This window comes from Panthera tigris, chromosome B3, assembly GCF_018350195.1.
Source record: "Panthera tigris isolate Pti1 chromosome B3, P.tigris_Pti1_mat1.1, whole genome shotgun sequence".
NCBI lineage: Eukaryota > Metazoa > Chordata > Mammalia > Carnivora > Felidae > Panthera > Panthera tigris.
Genome location: NC_056665.1, coordinates 117,153,205 through 117,177,587, shown reverse-complemented (window position 1 = coordinate 117,177,587; position 24,383 = coordinate 117,153,205). Strand labels below are relative to the sequence as shown.

The 24,383-nt window shown below is 52.5% G+C and overlaps 1 protein-coding gene across 1 annotated transcript in view; it reads right to left on the bottom strand.

Moving 5' to 3' along the window:
* Positions 1 to 4,537: 4,537 nt before the first annotated feature.
* The window catches only part of RGS6 (regulator of G protein signaling 6), a 585,661-nt gene continuing 565,815 nt past the window's right edge, over positions 4,538 to 24,383 (bottom strand). The window contains exons 18-19 of the mRNA XM_042990036.1: positions 13,981 to 14,047; positions 4,538 to 5,177 (exon numbers count right to left, since the gene is read on the bottom strand). Of these exons, the coding sequence (XP_042845970.1) occupies positions 5,011 to 5,177; positions 13,981 to 14,047 (234 nt within the window). The 3' untranslated portion in view covers positions 4,538 to 5,010. The remainder of the gene's footprint in view (positions 5,178 to 13,980; positions 14,048 to 24,383) is intronic.

Below are 24,383 nucleotides of genomic sequence, written 5' to 3'. Positions count from 1 at the left end.
TGATTCTGGAAATAAGCCAGGTGGCTCTGCTGGGTAGGAGAAGTTCCAGGTTCCCTCGAGGTGGTGGCCTTCATCAAGGAGGACAGAGAAGGAAGTTTCTTCTGTGGCGGCCGAGACTGACAGCAGGGTATGCCACAGACTTGACAATTCAGGCACCGTGGCAGGTGTGGACTTGGTCTTGACTGTGTGGGGCAGGAAGTCCTGCTCTGGGAGGTGGGCCCCGGGGTTGGGAGACAAACTGGTTCCCATGCAGGTGTGACTAAAGGCACAATCCTCTAAGATCATTGCTACTTCCGGGAGCAAAGGTTCTGCCACTGAAGGGAGCTGCGAGCACCGCCGCTCCTTTTTACCTCGTTCTTGCCTTCCTCTTGTCAACCTGACTTCTGGGCTCTCAGAGCCCCACTGCTTCGGCGTTAGTGGGAGATGCGATTGTCTGTTGCTCAGGAAACCAGGTTCTCTATGAGGAGCACCATCTGTATGCAGCAGACTTCAACCTTGGGACTTCATTTAAGGGCATCATAGCGGCGTCTGGCCACTGCTGACGTTTTTTCAGGCCACTGGGTTTTGTGGCTGAGCACAAACCAGGGGGCACAGAGGCCACGCAGCCAAGGAGAACTTGGCAGGGTCGGGGCTCTAGCCTTCCAGTGACACCATTGTCCCAACCTACCAGGATGAGTCCCACACCCCAGAGATCTGGTTTCCCGAGCTTTTCTGCTTGGCAGTGAGGGGGAACCAGACCGTGTATGTGTGTGTGTGTGTGTGTGATTAATGGGGCTGGGTGTGGGTGGGGAAAGAGGTGAGGTGGTACCTTTTTTTATTTCTAGCAGTAAAGCCTGCCCAATAACCCCCCAGACCAAGGAGCCACACAGAATTAGCTGGATTATAGTGGGTTCAAGTCATTTATTTTTAGACTGTACCAGCATGTTTGGGTCTGGGGGTCCAATCCCCAAATTCCAGAAAAATAAACTAATGAGAACCACATGCACTATGAGAAGGCCATTCCGACGTGTCTGTGATCATGCTGTGATTGGGCATAGAATATAGACCAGGAGTCCTCCCTGAACAGCTGACGGTAGCTGGCTCTGAGCCCTCCTTGGGACTGGGGAGAGGGCCAAGACCGGATCATTTGGACCCTGTCCCTTTAAGGCCCCGAGCCCCTTATTGCTACATTTGCTACGTTGCTACTTGATGGCCTCCGGGCCTTGCCCAGGGGAGGCCTTATCACTGGGTGGTACTAATGAGTAGGCTGCTGGCATTTGCCCTTCCCATTGTTACAACAGCACAGAACTCTTTTCAGAGGGTCCCAGGGTGAGTTATCAGGGATTCAGCTGACCCCTATTCAACTACGCCGCACATGGTCTCAGCTCGACCAGCCCTGTTGGAGGCTGGTGGCCCATTATGTTCCCCCAACCCCAGGGCTTTCCAGCTCCTGGACCTTGTTGGAACACCCCCCCACCCCCAACACACTCTGCAAGGTCCAAAGACCAACAGCCCGCTAACCTTTCCAGCACAGGGGCAAGGCTTCTCAGTGGTGGCTTTCGAAGCCCATGCATTTGGAGCACAATGGGAGGGGCACATTTTAGGAGAAACATCAACTTCCACAAACAGCAAAAAGGCCCGATGGTGGCAGGCTCCTGGTTCAATGTCCTGTTGGTGAGGTAGTTTAAACACACCAGCAATCCTGGAAGAGCCCTCCCCCCGGAGCATGTCCCCACATGTTCACTGGTCTACCCAACAACTCAGAGTTGTGAGAGGGGCCTCTGGGGTGCTGGCCTGTACCTGACCTCTAGGCCTTGGTGGGCCTGGAGCCCCGCTCAGCTGATGGCACCGTTGGGCTGGGCCCCACCGTGTTCCTGGGGTACAGAGGCACCGGACAGAACAGGACATCACTTTCTGCAAGGGAAGGAGCCCTCTCCCCACCGCTGCTTGGGCCAGGCCCTCTGGGTGCTGCTGGGCATTTACATGCGCCAACCTCCAAGTTTTCTTCTTCCCTTGAGGCAAAGGTGATCTCAGTCAGATGTCCAGTGCCTGGTACCTGTGCGTCTGATGCTGCTGGGTGGGTGGTCACTTCTGTGGCTGCCCTGAAGCTTTGACTATGGGGCTGCCAACAGTTTATTTGTCCAGTGAGCCCTCAATTAGAGACTCTGCCCAGCAGGAGAGCTAAGGAAGCTTCTGGAAGCAGGGAGACCTGTTTTGCTACAAAACTGCCTTCAGAAGTCTAATCTGGTTTGAAGTTTTGGCTGTGTAGACCAGGCCAATGGGGAACCCGCAAAGACCGTATTTTCGAAGTGTGCTTGCATTCGAAGGTCTGCACAGTAGATGACCTTGGACTGGCCAGCTGGGTGGAGCCACCCCATCCTCCCACCCGCGTTGCTTGGTTTGATCTACTGGGGAGCACGCGATGGTCACGGGACCGAGTATGCCTGGTTGGGAGGTGGGGTGAGGGGACTTATTGCCCTGGGTTTGAACATACCTCTATTGAATCTGCTGCCTGCCCCCAGAACGGGTCCCCAGAAGTGTTTGGAAACCTTCAGCCTGCACCATCTCGGGGGTGCAGTCCATCTGGCTCCGGGTGGGACCTCCAGGGTTGGCCAAGTCTCAGCCAGCATCTCTCAGGAGCAGTGGCCAGGGGGACTGGGGAAGCCAAACTTGCTCTGTCCACAGCCCATGGGGAAGGGCAGGGGGCAGTCAGGCCTTTGCCCTGGGTAACTGAGGGCACAGAGGTGCTGCTGTTCTGGAACTTCCTTTGTCCACATACCCTGTGCCTTGATGTCAACACAGCTTGGGGACCCCTGACAGGGAGGAGCTTCTTTGGGGCAATGTTGGGTGCAGAAAACTTGAACTGCATTTTGGTTCTGAAAAAGGAGTCCTGTGTGAAAAGCAAGGAGATTTAAAAAAAGGGGGGGGGGACGCCTGGGTGGCTCAGTCGGTTAAGCGGCCGACTTCGGCTCAGGTCACGATCTCGCGATCTGTGAGTTCGAGCCCCGCGTCGGGCTCTGTGCTGACAGCTCAGAGCCTGGAGCCTGCTTCATATTCTGTGTCTCCCTCTCTCTCTGCCCCTCCCCTGTTCATACTCTGTCTCTCTCTGTCTCAAAAATAAATAAACGTTAAAAAAAAAAAAAATTAAAAAAAAAAAAAAGGGCAGAACAAGGAGAGGAGTCAAAAAACCCCATAACATGGGATAGGGCTTCATTTCGTTCGTGTACTCATCACATAGTTTCTGAGTATCTTCCTAGGGCCACAGTCTGTCCTGAGGTTGTGTGATATCAGGGTGTGGGAGTGCCTGACAAGAGTCCGGGTCTATCCACCACTGGAGACAACCTGAGGACCCAACACATGTCCTCTCCCTAATATCTACTCTACCTGGCAGAGAGAGCAACTACCACCAGTGGGGGAAACTGAGGCATAGTGGTCACAAACCCGCAAGGGTACAGCCATAGCCAAGTTTCCTAATGCCCACAGTGGCCCTGCTGTGGGGGATGGAAGGCTGGTGCCGTGGGGACAGGGCCCTGTGGAATCAGACACATGACCGCACTGATGTGGGGCTGCAAAGATGGTCATGGAAGCGCCCAGGAGGCGGGGTCTGCAAACAAGCTTGAGACTTTGGTCACCAGCTGGTGAATTTGCCTACGTAAGTAAAGAAATACCAGCGATCGCTTTTTGTTTGTTTGTTTGTTTTGCTTCTGTGTTTGCTGTTTATACACTCCCCAGGGAAAAATTTCACCTATGGCCAAAAACAGATCGAAGGATAGTTCTAGCAGGTGGAGTGAGTGTCTGAATTCAAAAACATGTTGCTCAATACCGCTGTCTGAGGGCTCACGGGAGTCACAAGGATGACAACAATAATCGCGAGAGTAATAGCTACCGTTTGCTAAGCACCTACTACGCGTCAGGCACCTGACTCGGCGATGTACATGTATTACGTCACAGCCAACTGGCAGATAGTCGTTTTGACATACACACGAAGGGAGTGCAAGTGGGTTTTTTTTGCAGGTTTTTGCAGGTTTTTCTTTGTGTCTGCTTTTCCCCTTGATGGTCCACTTCGTTTAGGGCCCACTTTGCTGGGCTGGCAGAGGACCATTTGGTCCTGGCCTAGGCCCCCTGGAGCCAACTCAGCCCCAACTTCAGACACAAGTGAGACCTGGCCCTCCCTGCAGGGGCTCGGCCATGCCTATGCCCCAGCCACCTCCCCCCACCCCGGGGGAAGGTGGCTGCCAGAGGGGAGGATCCCAGTGCCCCCGAGTTCACGGCCATGTTTATTTTGAGTAAAACACGAGGGAACAAACCAAGGAGAAGGGGCGAAACCAGAATAAATTCGGAAATAATAAATGTTTCCAAAGATGGTCAGAACCTCCACGGCTGTTAAACCACGAGCTCTTTCCCGGACACCGGTGCTTCCTGTGGTGTCGGACCCTGGAGGCACTTGACGGGACCAGGGGGCAGCCCCACGCCCCCGTGGGGACCCCCCCCCCCGGAAAGTCGGCCTGCAGGGGGCTGAATGAACCGGAGGTGGAGCAGTCGGCGGGGTTGCTCAGCGGTGTGGCCTCCGCCCGGCCCGGTTGCACGAGGGTCCTTGCACAGATGGGGGCCGGGGCGGGGCCAGAAAGGGGGCCGTCGGGACGCAGCGGCTGTCGCTCTAGAGGGCGCTGTGGGCGCACTGGCCGCGGTGCGGAGGTGGGGGTGGGGGGGGGTAATACTGGGGGTGCTCGGGGCCTGCCGGTGGCTCTTGCATCTGCCGGAAGGCGTGGTCCCCCAGACAGAAGGAAGAGTGGCGATAATAAGGATATGACCTCAAGTGAGAGTCACTACAGGAGCCCCGCCGGGTGTTGTGCCCCGAACGAGTTAGAGCCAAGGGCCTCCTCAAGAATGGGGTGTCGGCGCACAACTGTACAAGGAAGAGAGGGTTGTAAACAGGGGCCTCTGCAGGGCCGACCCCGGGCTCTGTGGACTTTTTCTGCATGGTGTCCCCGGGCACCCACCGAGTCTCCCCTCTGCCGCCCGTCATCCCCCTCACTCTTTCTCTTTCACAGTGACCAGATCTCCCCGTAGGGAAACTCTGTCCGCGGATGTGGAGCGCCGCCGCCTGCCCGTGGGGTCGTCGGGCCCGGGCCCTGCGGCGGGGACCGTCAGGAGGACTGCATCAGGCCGGTGAGGCGCTTGCCCGCCAGCGACTTTCCCTGCAGAGACAGGCGACAGAGTTGGCACGCACAGGTGCACACACAAACACACACACACACACACACACAGACAGGGACAGAGACAGAGAGCCAGACAGGTGAATTAATTGTTGCCAGAGCCATGGAGGCCGAATGACTTAGCTACGGGACCCTGTTGATCTCTGGGTTTGGGAGCCTTGACCCCAGCACTTGGAACAGGCAGGGCTCTGGGGCAGTTTGGGGGGCCAAGGTGTGTTGCTGGTCCTTTGGGGGGCGTGGGAATCTTACCCCAAACCAGGCATTTTAACTCTTAGGTAGAGTGTCTCTTAATGTTTGTGGGCCCATCCTGAACTTGATTTTATTCAAGTGAGGAAGGAAAAGGTAGACTGGGGAGTAGGAAGATGACAGAGGTGGGTTGACCTAAGTAGGTGATGGTTAAGGATCTGGGTGATTAGAAGCTAAGGAATGAACTAGTCTTAAGAAGGCAGAAGACTTAGGATCCTTTCTGAAAGGCGGGAGTGAGCCCTGCTTGGGAGAGGCTCTGGGTTGTCTTGATGACCGGTTCTGGGACTGTGGAAATACAGGGGCATTTGCCAAGGCTGGGAGCCAGGCCGGTGAGCTGAGGCTGCTGCAGGACCCAGGCCAGTGCACCCCTGTCGTGTCCTATGTTCCTGGCTCTCCGTCTGTGGTACCCAGGGGCTGAACTTGATGACCCCACATCAGGATGTACCTGCACTTGTAACCCATGTAGCAGTTCTCAAAAATGAAAAAATTGACCTGGCTGGTAAGGCCTGGTGCATGAGGCACAGAGATCCTGAGAGAGATCGATTCCTCTATTGCCCCCCGGGGGGGGGGGTGGTGGCCGGGGAGCGTCCAGTGTGGGATTGGGCACCAAGAGGATGGATGAGGAGGAGGATGGGTAAGGCTCAGTCATTCTGCTTATTTTCTTTGACACAGTCTGTGCCCATTCCCTGCTCACCCTCTTAAGAAATCCATAGTGGGGCACCTGGGTGGTTCAGTCGGTTAAGCGTCCGACTTCGGCCCAGGTCACGATATCACGGTTCGTGAGTTCGAGTCCCGCATCCAGCTCTCTGCTGTCAGTACAGAGCCCGCTTCGGATCCTGTCTCCCGCCCCTTTTTCTCTGTCCCTCCCGCCCTCTCTCAACACCAAATAAACATTTAAAAATAAAAAAGAGAAATCCATAGCATCGGGAAGGGGTCTAGACGAGTGTGTGGCTGGACCCAAGCGGACTGATCACTGTGTCTGAGAAAATACTCAAACCCCGTGCTGTCATTGACATCGGGTCAGCAACACCCTTGCCATCTGCAAAGGCGAGCACATGGTCCTCATCAGCATGGGCCGTGCTGTTTGGTAGTGAGAGACTGCAAGGGCCAGCAGTTCCTCATGTTCATTTCCAAGTGGGGTGTGAGGGCTCGTCTTGTTTACTGGGTTTGGCTGTGTGCAAGCTGGATGTAATTAAAAAAAATTGATCAGGTTTGTGAAGCCTGGTAGAGTACTCAATCAACTGGCTGATTGATGAATTGATGGATAATGGGTACATCTAGTAAATGAACAAGGGCTGTGAGTTTGCTGGATGCAAGACAATGGGTCATCTGGCTTAGCTCTCCATTGAGGGACCTGCCAGCTTGACTTTGAGAATTCTGATGGCAGGCATGGGAGCTTGTCCAGAAATGGAATCGCCCTCAGGAGCTATTGGAAAGCCTGTATCTACATCCCCTTTTCTTTCACTCCTCATGTTCACTAGTGAGACGGAACTTCGTTTTTTCTCCCCTATTTTAAACACACACACACACACACACACACAGGCACACACACAGAATCTCCCCAACAGTGGCCTTATCTGGATCTTCAAATACACTAAACTTAGCCTGCAGCAGGATGCATTTATACCAGGGTAAGGATTTTTTAATCAGATTTTTTTTTTTTTTTTTAATCCTAGAGGGTTGTAGTGCCAGTCTTTGCAAATCACTAAAAGTAAGGTGGATACTTGTCTGGGTAAAGCGGGTAGGACAAGAGCTCACAGCTGGCGGAGGCTGACCTTCAAGGACTTGCTCCGGCCCTGATTCTAAGGCACACCCATGGCTGGTACTCTCCTTGACTGCCCTTTCTTGGAGCTGGAGGCATTTGTCATCCTGTTGGTTCACCTGGGATTGCGCCTTCTGGATGCAGGCCTGAAGGCAGGAAGTGTGGGTATGTGCGTGAGGTCCTCTCGGGGGAAATGTGGAGCTGATGAGTTTAGGGGTCTCCTGGTCCGAGGGTTCTAATAAACCTCGCCCGAACCCTTTACCCACATCCATCCCTGCTCGTATGAAAGGCACCGAGGAATTTTGCTTGCCTCTTGGTGCTGTTTATTGCTGCAGTAACCTTGTACCGAATACTGGCTCCTCCCCCTCTCCTTCTGTCCCTTTTCCACCAGGGCAACAAATTACACGTCTGTCACCAAATGTATACGTTCTGGTTTTGCCATACATGGTATCTGGGGCTCTGATTTAGCTGGCGGATGTGAAAAAAAAAATGACTAAAGCTTCTGAATAACAGTGCACTGCCAGTGCCCATGTTAAAAGCCCAGAAACAAAGAGGGAGAGGTTTACCAGGCATCCAAACCCTCATTACAGCTACTTCCTCATTAGTGAGGTCATTTTGGCTGGAGAGGGGGCTGTAGGTTGAGGGAGGTTGGAGATTCTGTGTCTGGAGAATTGTGTGACTGTCTGCTTTAGGTGCCTTTGGCCCGGAGGTCCCCCACCCTCTACCCCTCCCTGTTCTATAGAAAAGGCTGGGCCGGGCTTGGAGTCGCTAATTAATCTCTTCCTGCTTGAGCCCTGGAGCTCAGCCTCATAGCTCTGACTCCAAGGACCTGTGGCCTGCCGTCAATGCCTTCTCCTCCCCCTGCCCCCAACTGCTTCCATATCTCAGGACTTCTGGGGCCAGCCTAGAGAACTTGCCCTGAGATTGTTCCCAGCCTCTCAGCAATCCAGGTGGCGTTCCTTGGCATTTTTATCTCCCTCCCCTCACCCCTGCACGCACACATTTTTCAAATGCCAGTTCTGATGCTAAAGGAGGTCGTGAGGTTTCGGGTCGGCTCAGGGGGTAGCTCAGTCCAACTGCAATCTGTCCGCTACTCAGTGACCTCTGGGGTGAGGCTGGAAGGTGGTTATTCATGCAGGACGCAGGCATGGCTAGCTGCCTGGCCTCGGGCTTTGGGGAAGAAATCCTGCAATCACACTGGCTCAGCAGCTGCCTCTCTTCTGAAGAGCCGAGGCTCCTGTAATTTTCAGGGATCAAAGTGAAATCTGACAGCAGAGGCTACCCGTGTTCAGAGATGAGCTGCCCCAAGGTCTATGCCACTAGGGGCTTGCTGGGAGCCCCAGAGCTACCTGCTCTGTCCGGAGAGAAGAGATCTCTCGCCCTGCACCCTCTGGGGCTCTTTCCTCCCTCTTCTTCACCCCCAGCCCTGCCTCCGATTGGATGATTCTGTAGAAAACACTTAGGAAGGGGAGCAGTAACTCCCCCTCTGCCTAGCATCTTGCATAGTTACAGGGGAAGCCATTTTTTCAGGGTGTGAATGTGTGATGTTCCCCAGTGCCGGTCATTTGGGAACGGACCACGGTGCCAGGAAACTGCAGCCAGCTCAGCCTGAGGCCTTGGCGTAGCTGAGCGAAGCAGCTGAAGGTGGTTGAAAATGCTATTAGCAGGCAGCCTTTGTCCAAGTGAGAAAATATACAGTGATTAAGAACCAAACTGCAGAAGGTACATTCCAGAGACACCAAAGCTTTGCATACAGACAAAGTGCTTTTCACCTTCGAGACATTTGGCAAAGTTAATCCAATAGAATTAGAATCCTGCAATGTGATGCACTAGGTTCGCAAACATCCACCCTCCACCCTAATCATTTCAGCTCTGTGGCCATCTTGATGGCTAGAAGTCTGGAAGAAGGTGGTCATGAAATCTTTTGTTTCTAAAAGGAAATGCACAAAAGGAATGGCGCCCTTTTGTGCAGTGCTTTAAGGAAAATCAACATGCTGTTCGACATGCTGTGGCTCTGTGCATTGCACTTCCAGATATTAATCAACAAAACATGCACGATCCGGGTTACCAAGAGCTTTTGCCGCTTACTTACCTGGGCGACTGAGGCCAAACTCTTTGGCTGGGAAGAGGGCTGTGGCTCAGAGAGTAGCCCTGGGGGTCAGGTGGCATATTGGGGGGTAGCAGAGCCAAGCACTGGGGACTCGGGCAGGACCCTTTCCAGTGCTAACGGAGTAAGGACATCTGAGCTGCTGCTGAGACTCTCAAGCTGATTTGCCCAGATGACCTAAGACCAAAGTTACAGATCTCAAATCCCCTAAGCCTAAATCCACGTTACTATGGGGATAGAAATCAACTGTGGTTGCCTCTGGAGGAGAAGGATGGAATTGATTGGAAAGGGGCGTGAGGGAACTTTCCAGGGTCATGGGGTGTAGGTTATACTGGTGCATACCGTTGTTAAATTCACTGAACCACACATTTCAGATCTGTTCATTTTGCTATATGTAATTACACCTCAAAAGGAAACAGAAAGATTAGGGAAAAAAATCCAGCTATCACATCTCTGCTTTGAAATTTCCCACTCCTTACTCCTTTCCAGCTGCTAGCCCTGTGACTTTGCCTTTGGGCTCAATCCAGTTCTCCCCACTCCCGGGTAGGAGAAACCCGGGTTCCTCTGCTAGAGAAACTGGAACTTGCAATAGAACCAATGTGGAACACTATTTCTCGTCCAGTGATCCAGATTGACCACTTTGTTGTGACGCAGGCATTTTTCATCCTTGCTAATGAAAAGAGTGTTGATTGGGGCTCACCCAATGACCACAGTAGCCCTCTGTGGGAGGCTCCAGAGCTGTCCTCTCAAGAAGCCTGAGGGTCACCCGTGCGTAGCTGATGCTCAGGTTCATAAATGATGAGTGTGTGCAATCATAGGCCTGGGCGGCCTTGCTGAGGAGAGCAGTCAGGAGCCTAAGAGCCAGGTGGGAAGGTAAGGGTCCGGGCTTGGGTTCGATGGGAGGGGAGGAGTCAAGAACCTGCCTGACTTCATCAGGTGACTCCCCTGGAGGCTGGTGCCCCTGGTGCCCCTTCTCCAACTGGGCAAAGCAAAAGGCATGATTTCAAAAGGGCGTATGGGAATCCTGTGACATCTCCTTTCTCAGTGCTGTTTCCGACTGGGGAGAGAGTGCCACTTGCTCGGGGGTAGTTTAGGGGTCTTAGAAGCTGGCAGAGGATGGCAGCAGAATCCATACTTAATACAGAAGAGTTTCAAAAAGCTTTCCAACACTTCATCTCTCATCTCATCAACTGGCCCTCTGTTGAACTTCCTGGCAAGGGGAGCCGGGGCGGGGGCAGATGAAAGGGAAAAACCTGGTCTTGGGACTAGCCAAAGATCACACACTGCTAATCCGCAGCAGGGCTAGGTGGGAGCCGCACAGGCGGAGAGGGTGCTGCTGGCTTCCTCACTCTTCAGTCATGGGGGGCGGGTGCCCGTGGCAAGATCCATTCCCAGAGTCTATATTGCGCCTGGGCCCTTGCAGAGCTTTCTGATCCCTCTCAGGAGCTTTACGGCATTTTATTTGGCTTTAAAATATTCGATTTGACTCTTAAGAATAAGATACCACAAACATAAAACAACGCTCAAGTAAAAAAAAAAAAAAAAAGAAGAACTAGGGGAAAATGGAATGAATAATAAAAAGTTCACTGGCTAGAGAATTAATATCCATTCGTGTACATTTAAACCTGTTACAGAATAAGGTAAAAAATATGATCATAGTAAAAATAACGGATTCTTTTGAAACAGCTCACTAACTTATGTACAGCGGTATAAATGACCAGGTTTTTGCCACGTAGACGGTGGGTCTATGCAATCTACCGGTAGTCATGTCTTCTGAAAGCGATCCCTAGAAAATGTCACTGGGACCGTTAGCACGTTCAGACACCTTAACTCTAGCCTAGTGCTTTTTTTTTTTCTTAATTTTTTTTTTTTTTTAATTTAGAAAAGGTGAGTTGCCAATGCTTCCAAATGCACAAAAAGAGAAAGGACCAACCTATTCCCCGATCTCCCAGGGGCATTCTCTTTGAATTTCTAATTCCTGCCCTATGGAGTGGCATCAATATCCCAGGTACCTTCTCTTCCTAAGTGCCTTCCTCTTCAACTAGCCCGGACCTCGATGGTGACCCCATTCCCGGGGGTACAGGTTAGCTGCCGAGGACAGTGACTAACAGCCACCGGTGGACTGCACATTGAACAACGATTGTGTGCCAAACACAGTAGGCATTTTATAGACACTTGTGCTAATGTCCACACCATCCTGGCCAGTTATGCATTACTCTAAAGTCTTAGGACGTCTTAGGTTAAAGTCTTAGGATATATCATCTCGGCATCGATGAAGAAACAGGCTCAAACAGAGCTTGAGTTCCTTGCCTGAGGGCATCAGCTAGTCAGTGGTAGAGCTAAGTGGGGTGGCCTTCATGGGCCATACACTTTCTACTTGCTATGTGGCCATCCCTCTCAAGGAAGGAGGCAGATGGAAAGGCTCAGAGACGAACGGCTGGCTCCTCCATGCCCACCCACATTAGGCAATCTCTTTGGGCACCCCAGGGAGATTTCCTCAACCTCACTGAGGAAGAAGCTTCCACTCCTGGAGGTGCTTGAGACCCATCTCAAGCATTTCTGTTCTGCCTGAGGTTCTTCCCCTCATCACATCTGGGACTCCTGAGAAAGAAGACGCCACCTTCTGGCTGGCAAGCTTGGCAAAGTGAGACTGGCTAGTGCACTGAGCTGGGGCACTTATCACCACTGCCTGGTGAACATGGCTTTAGAGTGCACCTGCAGGACAGGCCGGGTGAAGCCACTATTTCTGTTTGTGCTCTTATTGGTGTCGATGCTTCTGGGGCCTCCATAGCACCTGTCCCAGGGAAGAGAGAAGCAGGTGTGGTGTTTACCTTTCTCAGGAGGGGCAGGCAGAGGTGCCTTACTCCAATTAGAACCAATGCCAATTAGAACCCAGTCCCTAAATCAGGGTGTCCCAGCCAGGCTGGGGAAGCCCTCTGTGGGTGGTGTTCCTGGCCCTCTGACTCTGGCCTCCCATCATGCTCATCACTTACGGGACTCTTTGCAAGGGTTAGCCTCTGCCTGTTAATTTTGGTGGGTGGTGGAGACCTTCCCGCATGGTCCCCCAGCTGTGCAGGGACAAATCTGGAACTAGGCAGGCATGCCAGGAGTGACAAGGGGATAGCATCTGTGCCCTACTCTGGTGGCACGATGCCCAGATTCCCCAGCTTCCTTTCCAGGCTGTGCATTTCCACTTTCCCCATGCTCTTCCTGTGCATTTTCTTCATGAAAATGTCCCCCTTTTCATATCGGACCTCTTAGCTCTCCTCCCTCCGGTTCTGACTAACTCTGGCGCTCTTTCTATACTCCACGTGCAGGGAAGATCTCGGTGGATTCTCGAGTGGAGTGGAGGTGGGCATTCCGCTTGCAAGTCCCTTGGCAGTATGCCTTCCTGCAGCCCCTGCGATGCCCTCCTCTTCCCCGGTTCCTCCACCTCCTCCCCAAATGTACTTTGGGATCTTAGCTCTGGTTCGCTCCAAGTTAGGCAAAGGTCAAAAGACTCAAGGAAACAGGGACATGGCTGTGTTGCTATTGGGCAGGAACTTGATGTTTTTTCCAAGTCGGACGTTCAAGTGACCCTTGACCATGGCTCTAGGGGAGAGAGCCACTGAAGTTTCATGGAAGAGACAGCAGGAGGAATCATTTGCTTGGCAGTGTGGGACTCTCCTGCAGAACCACGGGGACTCTAACTCCACCCCCCAAGGGCAACTCTCACCTCCTACAAACATGTTCACCCAAAACTCATCCCATAGGTTGGGGTCCTTGGTTCAGCCAGCTGCCAAAGCAGAGCCTAGAAGGCACAGGTTGTCAACGTGAGGACTGCTCCCCCTACCCCCCCACCGGGCCCAAAGCACAATCTTCCCATAAATGTCCACGTCCATTTGGACACAAATGCCAAGGTAGCCTTAGTTCTCGTTCCTCTCTTCCACCAGAAATGCGCTTCAGTGGGTATTCACCACACATGTATTTCTAACCTGAAAAAGTGCAGCAGGGAATGGGCCAAGCGGCATCTTCAAGGGATCTCTAGATAGAAACTTGGGTCACTGAAAGTCCCATCCACTGAGAACCTTCTTCCTTCCCTACAGACCCTTTTTACAGGTTGTCACGATGCTATTGGTGCCCGTGGGACAGAGGACAGGTGGTTGCCCTGCCTTCTCCCCTGATGGCCTAGTAGGTAGACATGTGAGATTTTCCATGTTTCCGCAAGACTTGGCCCTGGGCCACAGAGGAAGGATTATGGAAGCTGTAACCAGGAGATGAAGCCTAAGGATGCTGCTGTTGGATTTCAAAGCATCTTCAAAGGTAGTGAGCGTTTCTGTCCTGTTCTGCTAGGGGTCCAGGGGAAGTGCGTTACAGGGTCAGTACCTAAAGACATTATCTGCACATCACCTCTGAGATAAGGGACTTCTCTTTGCATCATTTCTGGACCCCTGGCTCCTGGTCTCTTAGGAAGAAAAAAACCATGGGTGCAAAAAAAAAGGGGGGCAGAAACGTGGGGACACCAAAAACTAGGTGCTGCTGACTATTCCTGGGACGAGGGTGTGGGAACAAGAGTGATAGGCAGAGACAAGGCCACAGACAAACAGATCATCTCTTCTGGATTTTGGAGCACCTTCTGTGCAGAAGGATCCCCCAAAAAGTTAGAGAGTGCGGACGCCGGGATCACTCACCCACTGCTGGAAGGAAGCCACCTCGGGGGTGAAGTGCAGCGGCCATTCTGACTCTGCGCCAGCAGCACTAGGCAATTGTGTTTTTAGGAAGGGAAGTGAAGAATAACTTATCCAGCTGAAACCATGAACACCTGTGGCTTTAGGGGTGCCCCTGCCCAGACATGCACACAGCTGCGGGAGCATGCGATCCACGCGCCAAGGCACATGCGAGTCTGCAGCGTATGTTACTTGCGCACCATACGCTGAACACAGAGGCGCGGGTCAGGCAGGCAGCGCGTGCACCTGTGTGGACAGCTGTGCCCACGTTCACGTGCATGTTCACACCACAGGCACGTACACAAGCATCTCAAGCAACCATGTGATCGGCTGCAGAGCTTTGTACGAGGCTCCGAAGAGGCCAATCTTGGACAAGCACTGCAAACTTGAGGCATTTACCTTCAGATACACATATAAAACCTGAATTCTCCCCAGGAAAAAGCCATGTGTGTCAGTGGAAATGGCCCCTCTGCTTCTGTTTCTGCCAGTCCTACAAGCAGAAGCGTGGACCCCGGGGGTCTGGTTGAGGAGGGATTTCAAAGCATCCCCTGACACTTGCTTCTGACTCCTCCCACAACCCCACTCTGTAGTATGTGGCCACAAAATACAAGCTTTGGTTTATCCGGCAGGGGGAGCAACCAGACTTGGGGAGGTCATACTGCTCAGGGCGGCTCCAGGCAGGCAGACAGCAGAGAGGTGAGGGTTTCTGGGAATGAGGCTTCCTTCTTGGGGAGCACTACATGTGGGCGGGGGGTGTGGGGGGGCTGGATTTCACGCTCTGCTCATGGGGAGAACTACTCCTCACCTGTGGCTGGAAGCAGAAGGTGTCTCAGACTTGTGCACCTCAGTAGAGGGGTGCACATGCCAGATCCTGACAACGTATGCGATGTTTTCCAGGTGGCTGTCCCTACCCCCAGCACCATACAGCTCCCACAGCCTCCAGGGAGGTGCTTAGGGGCCCACAGGGCAGAAGCTGACCTGTCAGTCGCCTTGGTCCCTCCATTCCCAGGGAAAACATTGGCTCTGGACTTTAAAAATAAGCCAGTAGTAATAGCTACCATATCGAGTCATTCTAATGAGCTGGTCACTGTAATAACTAGATGTGCTTTGGACACACTGTCATATATGAGATACACACATACCTGTCCCCGACTGCAAATGAACATAACGATACCTACCTTGGAGAATATTGTTGGAAATTAAGTAAGGTAATAAAAGCTCAGCATGCGGGGGGGGGGGGGGGGACAAACAACAACATAATAATGAAAATAATAATACAAACGGTTCTACTTGAGCACGTATACTGCACTCGGCTAAGCACTCTGCTAAGTGTATTTTCCCCCACTTAATCATTTCTTTTTGTCTCCCTTTTACAGATGAGGAAACCAAGGCTTAGAGAAGCTGCTAATTGGTAGAGCTGGAGTAGAACCAAAGTCCCTCGCTGACCAAGCTCAGCATGGTGTGGACACCCACAGTATGCGAGCCCCCAAGAAATGGCATCGACTACCATTATGCCTTCATTTAGTGCCAGCATCCACCCTGTACGGTGGGTACGGCTGTGTTATACCCATCGGGCAAGCAAGGAGCTTCCCTGGGGTCTTATGCCAACATCAGGTGGACCGACAGGATCCAGCCAAGGCTGTCCATCTCGAACCAAGTCCACTTTTGTGCATTCTGCTGGGCACCGAAGGGACCTTGTTCTCGGGGCCAAACGAGCAGGTCGTCTTCAATAGGGGATGAGAAGGTAGCTGGGGGAAATGTCACTGCCAAGTTCCAACAACATTTGACCCTAGGTGGTTGGTGCTGCTCAAGCATGCCCCTGATGTGACGACCTGGCTACCGGTGGGTGGGGAGCAGTCTGGACAGCTCCTGGCAGTGAGCCATGAGGAGCCTCCCAGAGTGCAGTCCCCACGGGGGCAAGGTGCACCTCACTGTGCATTTAGTTATTCACGCAGTCCTGGGGAGTGTGGATAGGAAGAGGACCCTGACACTAAAGCTGAGCAAAGATGCTGAAGGGCAGGGGGGGGGACCCCAGCGGCTACCTCCCCACCACTCCTTCTTGGTGATCCTTCCCATTACATGCTACAGGTCTAAAAACAATTTAAGAAAAACTATCATTGAGACCTAGCAAATGACAGGCTTTGGAGCTGTGTCATTACCAAGGAAACCGCCATCAAGTACGTGATCGCTGGGATGCGATCACTCAACACACGCTAATGTGGACGCTTTTTACATATTTAGAATAATGGATGCTCTGGAACCTTCTAGTATCATCCAGGACAGAAAATCCACCAGAATTTCCCTTCTACTTTCGCTATAGGTTGGATTGAGTTTTATATCGGCTGCTCTATCCTCTACTTTCCAACTTAATCTGTTGTGATGTAAAGGCCAGGTCCTCTATACATGCCTGATGGTCTGTCTTTTCCCATTAGGCGTGGGGGTTCAGATGTACCCTGTTCTTGGTGCAAACGAGAAAGGCCAGGATCATGGCATGGAAACGTTCTCCAACCCTGTGAAAAAGCATGGATGCCTTCTGGAACCCCATACCTTTCCCTCCCCACCCCTTATAGCCAGGCACTGATGGTGCCTGCTAGAGTTTTAAAGGTCTGTCGGAGGGAGCACAGTACCAATCAACTGTAACTGGGTTTTCTTTAGCTTAAAAAAAAAATGTCTTATTAAAACTTTGCTGAGTTTACGGGGATTGCCATGTTTAATGAGAGGCCTCGAAGAATTTGAAAGCAAGAGATGAGGAGAGGAAAAAAGCCATAAGCTGTAATCACCATAATTATACAATCCCATGATGAGTTGGAAGCAGCCCCGGTGAAGCCCGAGAGAAGAGGGAGTGTCATCCACAATCGTGCTGGTCTTCGGGACATCTGGGAGGAATGTGACACGAGAGCCCTTCCCTCCCCTGAGTTGGGCTGAAGATGAGTCCTCGAGGCAGAGCCCAGGAGGAGGGGGCCTCCGGAGGGCAGTTTCTCCTCGGTCTAAGGCCTCTGGGGGGCATGTTCTGCTCCTGGCCAGGCAGAGATGGAGCTGGTGCCAGCCGCCCACCTGGAGTCTGTAACTGGCATTGTGGGAAGGGGCAACTGGCATCCTCTTCTTTCCTGCTTTCAAAAATCCACCCTTCCTGGATGGCAATGATGACAGGCCAAGCTTTCTCCGACTCAGAGCCAGGGTGCCCCACGCACATGCCCACTCCGGCTGTGCTCAGCCTGATGGCACTACAGCCGCTCAGCTGCCCTGTGCCAGCGGGCGCCTGTGTCCTCTGCTCGCTGACCTCCTTTCAGGCACTGGGGGGAGAGAGCCCTGTTGCCAGAGCTCAGCTGCAGCAGCAGCAATTGGCTTAAAAAAAAAAAAAAAGAAAAAACCAACAACAACAAAAGGCAAGGATGACACGTGAAGGGCAGTAATTCCGCTACTTGACAGTTTCCCCTGCTTCGCCTGTGTCATCATCTGGCTTTTTCTCCCCCAAGGCAGAGGCTAACCTGACTCTTACGTCCCTCTCTCCCACTCTCAGCCAACTCCCTTCATAGGATCCCCTCTCCTTTTCTAAGGCTCATTTATAACCCATAGAATAAAATGGCAGTAGGATCCATTTAACAAATGTCTAATGCATCAGAGGATTCCAGCTACAAGAGACGATAGAATCCAGTGCAGAAGCCTACTCTACAATACCCTGGGCCGTTCAGCTTCTGAGCGTTTCCAGGGAGCTCAGTGATCCTCCAGGGGATGTGTCCCGTTGTTAGGAAGTTGCTACTGTTAGTCTCCAGTAGACTGGCCCTCCCTGTATCTTCTACCCGTTTGTTCTAGCTTTGTCTGGAACTACCCAGAAGGGTCTGCTTACTGCGGGAGGCAAACACAAATACATCTCGCGATGGTTATCTAGTCTCCTGAGGGACTAGACCTCTTTATCCTACCTGACATACCTTCCCCAGTTTTTCTCTACCGAATTTTCTCAAGATTGTTCAAGTTCCTGATAAAATGTGGGGGCTTAGAACCAAGACTCAATACAGTCTAGAGCAACATGAAAATCAGTGAGACACTTTTTTTAGTCCTTTCACTTTTATTACAGCCTAAAGTAGCTTTTCTCTTAAAAAAGGCAATCGGGTCTTGCTTTTGCTTATATTAAGCTTATAGCTAACTACAACCCCAGATTTTTTTTTTTTAACTTGAATTACAGCAAAGTCTACAAATGTCATTCTGTAGTTATGAGACAGAATGATTTTTAACCTAAATTTTATCTGGTTCAATTGTTTTTGACCCATCATCCCACCTGAAGGAGATACTTTTTGAAGGTAATTCCATTACCTACCAAACGAACAACACCTCGTAGGCTGGGATCTCTGAACATGACTGACGTGTTTTTCTCTTCATCTGAGTCATCAAAAAGGATGTTGATAGGGCAGGGCCATGTGGCCTACAACCAGAAACTGCCTTTCCGGTTGACACAGATCTATAGAACTCACCCTCTTACCAGCCATTAAAATGCCACGAATGTACTTGCTTTACCTAATTATGGGCAAACACAGAGAGAGTGCAGGTGGAGGGGGGGAAGGGCAGGAATGGATATTGTTTTCAACCTTACTGCATTACCAGCAGGTCACGAATAGATACTCTCCGGAGCAGGGGGTGTAGTTACGATAATCATCCTTCCGCAACCAGCCCGGCTGACAAGGGCAATGTGGAAAGTTCCTGCTGAATATTACGCCAGTGAGAACCATTTCTGTTGGGGGGCTGTGGTGCTCAGGTCGAAGGGATTTGGCCGTGATTAGGAAGAGTGCACGGATCACTACCAGCTGGGTCCTGCCGCTGCTGGGGTGGTCACACACTCCCAACCCTGCCTCGCCTTCCCGTCTGTGGGGGAGCCACCGAAGGCTCCTTCTCTCACTGGCCTTCAGGTGCCATGGCCAAAGTGAAAATTCCCCTGCTCTGAGCCCTCCTCAGCCCCCCATGCGGTGTCCCACTTAGCTTTCTGCTTCATAGCAACATTTCACAGAGTGTTCCTGTGTAAAGTTTTACATCCCGCACCCTGTGCTCCTAGGGTTTCTATCTTGCCCTCCTTCCGCAATGCTGAGATTCCCAAACTTGACTTGAACCAAGGGTACTCACTTGCCACTTGCTGTACAAAAGGGGAGACAGAGGAGCTCATTTTGGGGGAACGCTGTGGCGGTCTTACTTCTTTGCCTTCAAGGTCCTTAGACCTAGAGCTCTCTGACGTCTACTGTTCCAGCCTGGACACAGACACCCTTGGGTCTCTTCTCCCTGACCTTGACAGCTTTGTCCCCTCTCTAGGTTCCTGCTATTCCAAAGCCCAACACCTGGGGGTTTCTCTCTTTGCCCGCCTTGGCCCCCTGGCAGGACAGAGGTGGATTCCACCCTTTGAAGAAGTGGGTGTCCTGTCCCGCTGAGTGGTCTTCCCTCCCCACTGATCATCCTACTGTGGTCGCCTTCACCCCCTGCCTTCTCACTGGACAGATGGGAGCCCACGGCTTTTCCCATGTGGCTGCCAGGGGGCAGGTGTCAAAAGTCTGACTGTGTAAGTGACAAGGAACAGGCTGAAATCCCACAACCGCATCAGCTACTTTTAAAGTGAGAGCTCCTTCTAGAAGGACGTCTTTCCTGAGTGGGGGTTGAGAGGAAGGCTCTGCTATGGCAAAGGGCTGCAGGTCACTTCCCGAAATAGATTCCCGCCTGGCACACGCAGACACAGTTTGCCCCCAGCCTGCCTTGCGGGAGACTGGCAGGGTATGCGATTTGGATCTGAATCAGTGGCTGTAAACACACAGCTGTGCCTTTCTGCCTCAGAGGAGTTTGATTTTCACTTGACTGCTCGGCGCACTGGGGTCTGGAGAAGGCAAAAGAGGGCCTGGGTGGTGGGGAGGGAGGCTGGCGAGAGGAGGCGGGAGAAGCTTTGCAGAGCACGTGCCCCATGCGTGGGGAGGCTGAGTCACGGCTGGGTTTTCTCTCCGAGGGGACACTCTGTGGGGGAGGGGTTTTGGGCTGCTTTGGGCTGACAGGTGGAACCATCAGCTGCAACAGCTGGGGGTTCCTCCTTCCGAGCGAGTGGCAGGGTGTAGGGCTCAGTTTCTCCAAACTGACAATGTCTGACTCTTTTTGGTGAATAAAAATCTTAACTTCCCCGGAGTCTCAGAAGACCCGAGCCCATCTCCTGCCACGGGGTGTCACCTCTAGCCCTTTTCCTTTTCTGCACCCCGGCAGCCAAGCTGATTCGGTTGTTGTCTTACAGTTTCTAATGGACTTTGATATTTGCATGTCAAACTACAATACTGTAATAATAAATACGCTTTCTGAAGCTTTACTTGGAGCCAGGACGGAGAGAGGGGCGGAGGAGGCTTAATGACCACTGCCTATAACCAGTATAGCCTGGACTCTCAGAACCTCCTTTTGGTCACCTCTAAGAGAGGACAGAGAGCAGCAGGATGACGCTGAGGTCCCCGGATGCCCACACTGCCTTCTTTCCCATGCTCCACAGTGCATGGGGTGATGTCGCAGCACCCACATGGGAGCACACCCCCTGCCCGGCTGACCTCACCCCCCACCTCCCGCACACACCCAGCTGGGCATCCTTCCAGAAGGGCAGGGACTCCAGAGCTGGCAGGGGTGACCCGCATGTGTTGCCCACCCTATTTCTGGTGACCCCTCCCTTCCTGCTCTCCAGGGGTCACACTGTGTGAGTGAGCCCTGGGGACTGGAGCAGGCCTATGACTTAGATAGCCGGTGGCACCCTTAGTTCTGCTAGTGCCTTATCCTCACATCCTTGCCCAGGGCTTTTAAGTCCAGATCCAACTCCATGCTCTCCATGGTTTCTGTCCCGGTCTCCAAGGCTCGCAGCCACTTTCCAAGCAGGAAGGTGACTCTTTGCTCATTCTGAGAGATGATGAGCACAATTCAGGAATCCTAGCCTAGGAAGAAGCACAGGCCTATGGGCACTCCCAGCTGGAGCAGGCTGTAGAGATTATTTAGTCCAAGCTATTGTACGTAGGAGGAAACCAGGGCTCAGAGAGGGCTGACCACTTCCCTGAGGCTGCACAGCTAGCATGCTGAAGCTAGGAGCAGGGGCCGCTGCATGGGGGCTGCTGACGAGTTTCACCCGGTCCCGGAAGTCCTCACTGCTCAAGAGGGGCAGGTTTTTATGCTTTCCTTCCCAAATGCCACTATGCAAGTCCCCCTCCACGTCTAGGCGGGCTGCGGTTTCACTACAGCTGGGCCTCAGGGCACTGGCGTGGGAGAGGCGAGCGCAACAGTCTGACCCAGTGGTCCCAAAGGGGCCCAAGGACTGTTTGCAATCCAAACCAACCCCATGTAATGATTTTTAACTGGTAGTCCTTTGCTGGAGGCCCAAAAGGGTTTTTTTTTTTTGTTTTTGTTTTTTTTTTTTGACTAAGGTCGAAGCCCTTCGAGGGGCTCTGCTGAATCTAGGTACTTGAGAACTCATTCCACCAGAGTGGGAGGCTGTTTCCCATGATACACTGCGGAGGCATTGGGTGGGGGGAACAGCCTCCTGGGGAGGGAGCTGACCCCCGCTCTGTTCCTGGAGCACCCTGGTTGTCTGCCGGCTGCCTCGCCTGCCAGGAGCCTCAGCCTTCCACTTCCTGATCGGGCCTGGAGCTGGGTGGGGGTTCTTCCTGCAGAGCTGCCTGTGAAGGAGCGGAGGTGGGCTGCTGACTTTTCCCCTCTCATTAGCTTTTCTTTTGGCCAGGGAGGGAGGAAAGGCAGAGGGAGGGAGGGAGGGGAGGGGGAGGGCGGGTGACAGCTGGCTCCCAGGGCTTCCGGGTCTCTGACTTTCCGGCTGCATTCCTTGGCAGGCAGGCGGGAGGGAAACGCCTGTTTGGAGATGCCAGTCTCCCTCAGCTGCAGGGCCTGTGGCTTCAACTCCAAGGAGCACCTTGACAAAGCTCCATGGCCATGTTGTCTCAGGCGGGTGGACCCTGGTCCTCAACTCCTCTCTCCTCTGTGGCCTCCAGTGCTTGCTCGGGCACCTGCAACCCCATTTCCCAGCTTTGGAGCCTGAGGCTACAGCCGAGGGAGCTGCGGCTTAGGTGAAAGCCTCAAGGGAAGCTGATGCCAGTGTCACTCGGGCTGCCATTTCCCCTGCCTCGAGTGCATCACCCCCCTGTGGCCTCTTCCATGGGACGGTACGAAAGAAGAGGACCTTCTCTAGCTTCCCCTCCCCAGGCTGGAGTGCTCGCCAGGTGGCTTCGGCCACCACCCAGAGAGGGACAATCAGATTGCTGCTGCTGAGCCTTTGGCCGAAGGCGTTTGCATCTTCACACCCTCCTCCTATGCATCCCGGGGCCTGTGTGTCAGAGTCAGCCTAGCGGTAGGGCCTGAGGGGATGAGCGAGCCTAAGAGAGAGCAAGGGGACAGCGGGACTTTCGGCTCTGGCCACCCTCCCACCCTCCATGTCGTCTGTCAACAGCAAAACCAGGAGGACGGCGGAGAATGGCAGGAGGCCGGGCACTGGCATCTCTCTCCACAGAGAAGCCCCTGCTCCACCAGTCGGCAACACCGGGGCTCCCGCCAAGGACTGTGAGGAGGAGAGGGAAGGTGATGGAGAGACGGCCCACGATGATGCCAGATCCTTCCTGCTGCATATTTTACAGCCGTTGTGAAAGGGAGCTTCTCAGTAAGTAGGACTAGGGGAGACAGGCTCTGAATCCGTGTGTGGGCCGCCCCCTTGTGAGGCGGCCATGTGTTATAGTTCTCCAGCTGGGGCTCCTCGGATCAGACCCACCATGTACAGCGGTGTGGGTCATTCACTACACAAGGGCAGCTAAAGGTCGAGTAGGGGCTGAACTCCAGCCTGCGCTGTGCTTGTCCAGCTGGGCATCTGTGGGGCTTGGGCCCATCAGAGGAGTCCTGTTTTCTGTTTTGAATGAAGGTATAACATGGGCTAGTTGCACCATGCCATAGACTTTCAGCTATGTTTGGTCTTGAACCTGGGTCTTTCCCATCCGTCAAATAAGCAGAGCTTCGTGAAGGCTCTGCGGCTCCAGTGAACCCAACTACGTGATGCTCAGCACAGCATATCCCCAGACATTGGCTTTGTATATTCAAGTTCTGGGTGACTCCGAGTGAATTTCCATTGGAAGGAGAAGCTCCCACAGCACTGCCTCTATTGGGGATTGCAAGGTATCTGCACCCAAACTAGTATGGCCCCAGCAGCTTCCATGAACCACTTTAAACTACTCCCCAGGATCTCCTGGAAAAGGGGCCGTGTCTGGCCTTTAACAGATAATCCCTCCACGTCATAATACATCTTAAGACTTGGAAGGAACAATCTGCTTTCTCCAAAGCTTCTTTTACCAAGAAAAGAAAGGAAATTGACCATGGGAGACTATCTGACTGAACTATCCAACCACCTGGATTAACGTTGCTTGCCACCAATTAGTCCTAAATGGCAGGTGGCCTCATATTCTTGGTCCATGAACTGCCTACCTTTACTCCTTCATGTTTCATATTAATCCCATGACACAGAGGGCCTTTTTATACATATTTCCCAGCACCGTGGGAATTCTATTGAACTATCTTTCAACGAGTTTTATAGTTTGCAGTATACAGCAGATGACATATTCATATAGACCTTCTTTTAGAGAAATCTAGCATTTTATGTATATTATATCCAGAAAAATGGCTATCAGATTGCAAGGCATATTGGTTGGTTGGTTAATTCCATTTGATTGGAACACTGGGCTGTTCAGACCAAGTTCTTGGGTTCCAGCCTCACGTACTCTGAGGGTTGCCACTATTCTACAGCCATAGGCCATTTCCTCCAACACAGCCATATCTTGTGGGTGTGTGGTGTTGTCGCAGGAGTACAGGGAACACGGATGCATCCATGCAAATCCATTTCCGCCACTGGAACCAAGAGATTGGAATGCACCACCCATTAGAGTCTTCATGAAAGGGAATCTAGAAACTTTTTGTTTGAAGTTTGGCCCTTCTATTATATAGATGCGAAAAATCTCAGGAGCTTGGAAGATTTTTTTTCTCCTTCAGCCAGCCTTGAAAACATCCCTGCACACTTGAGACGCTGGGAAGATGTCTGGTGCTTTCTCATTCCACATGCTTTGTTAACAGACTTTGGAGGACCACTGACCCAACACTACTTCTGGGTTGAAGAGGCATCATTAAAAGCTCTTCACAGAGTTTCACTGAGATCATTCAGGCCTTTCCTGATACCCACGTCTCATAAAAAGCAGCCTGGAGATGTTTGAACATCTTGTCTGGGTACCAGCCTTCCTCTCTCCCACCCTCGGCCTACAAGGTCAACCTGAAGGGCTTCCAGGGGGCTCTGAGAGTTCTGTTGCCTTGCGTTTGCATCTAGTGGTCCAGCTTGCCTT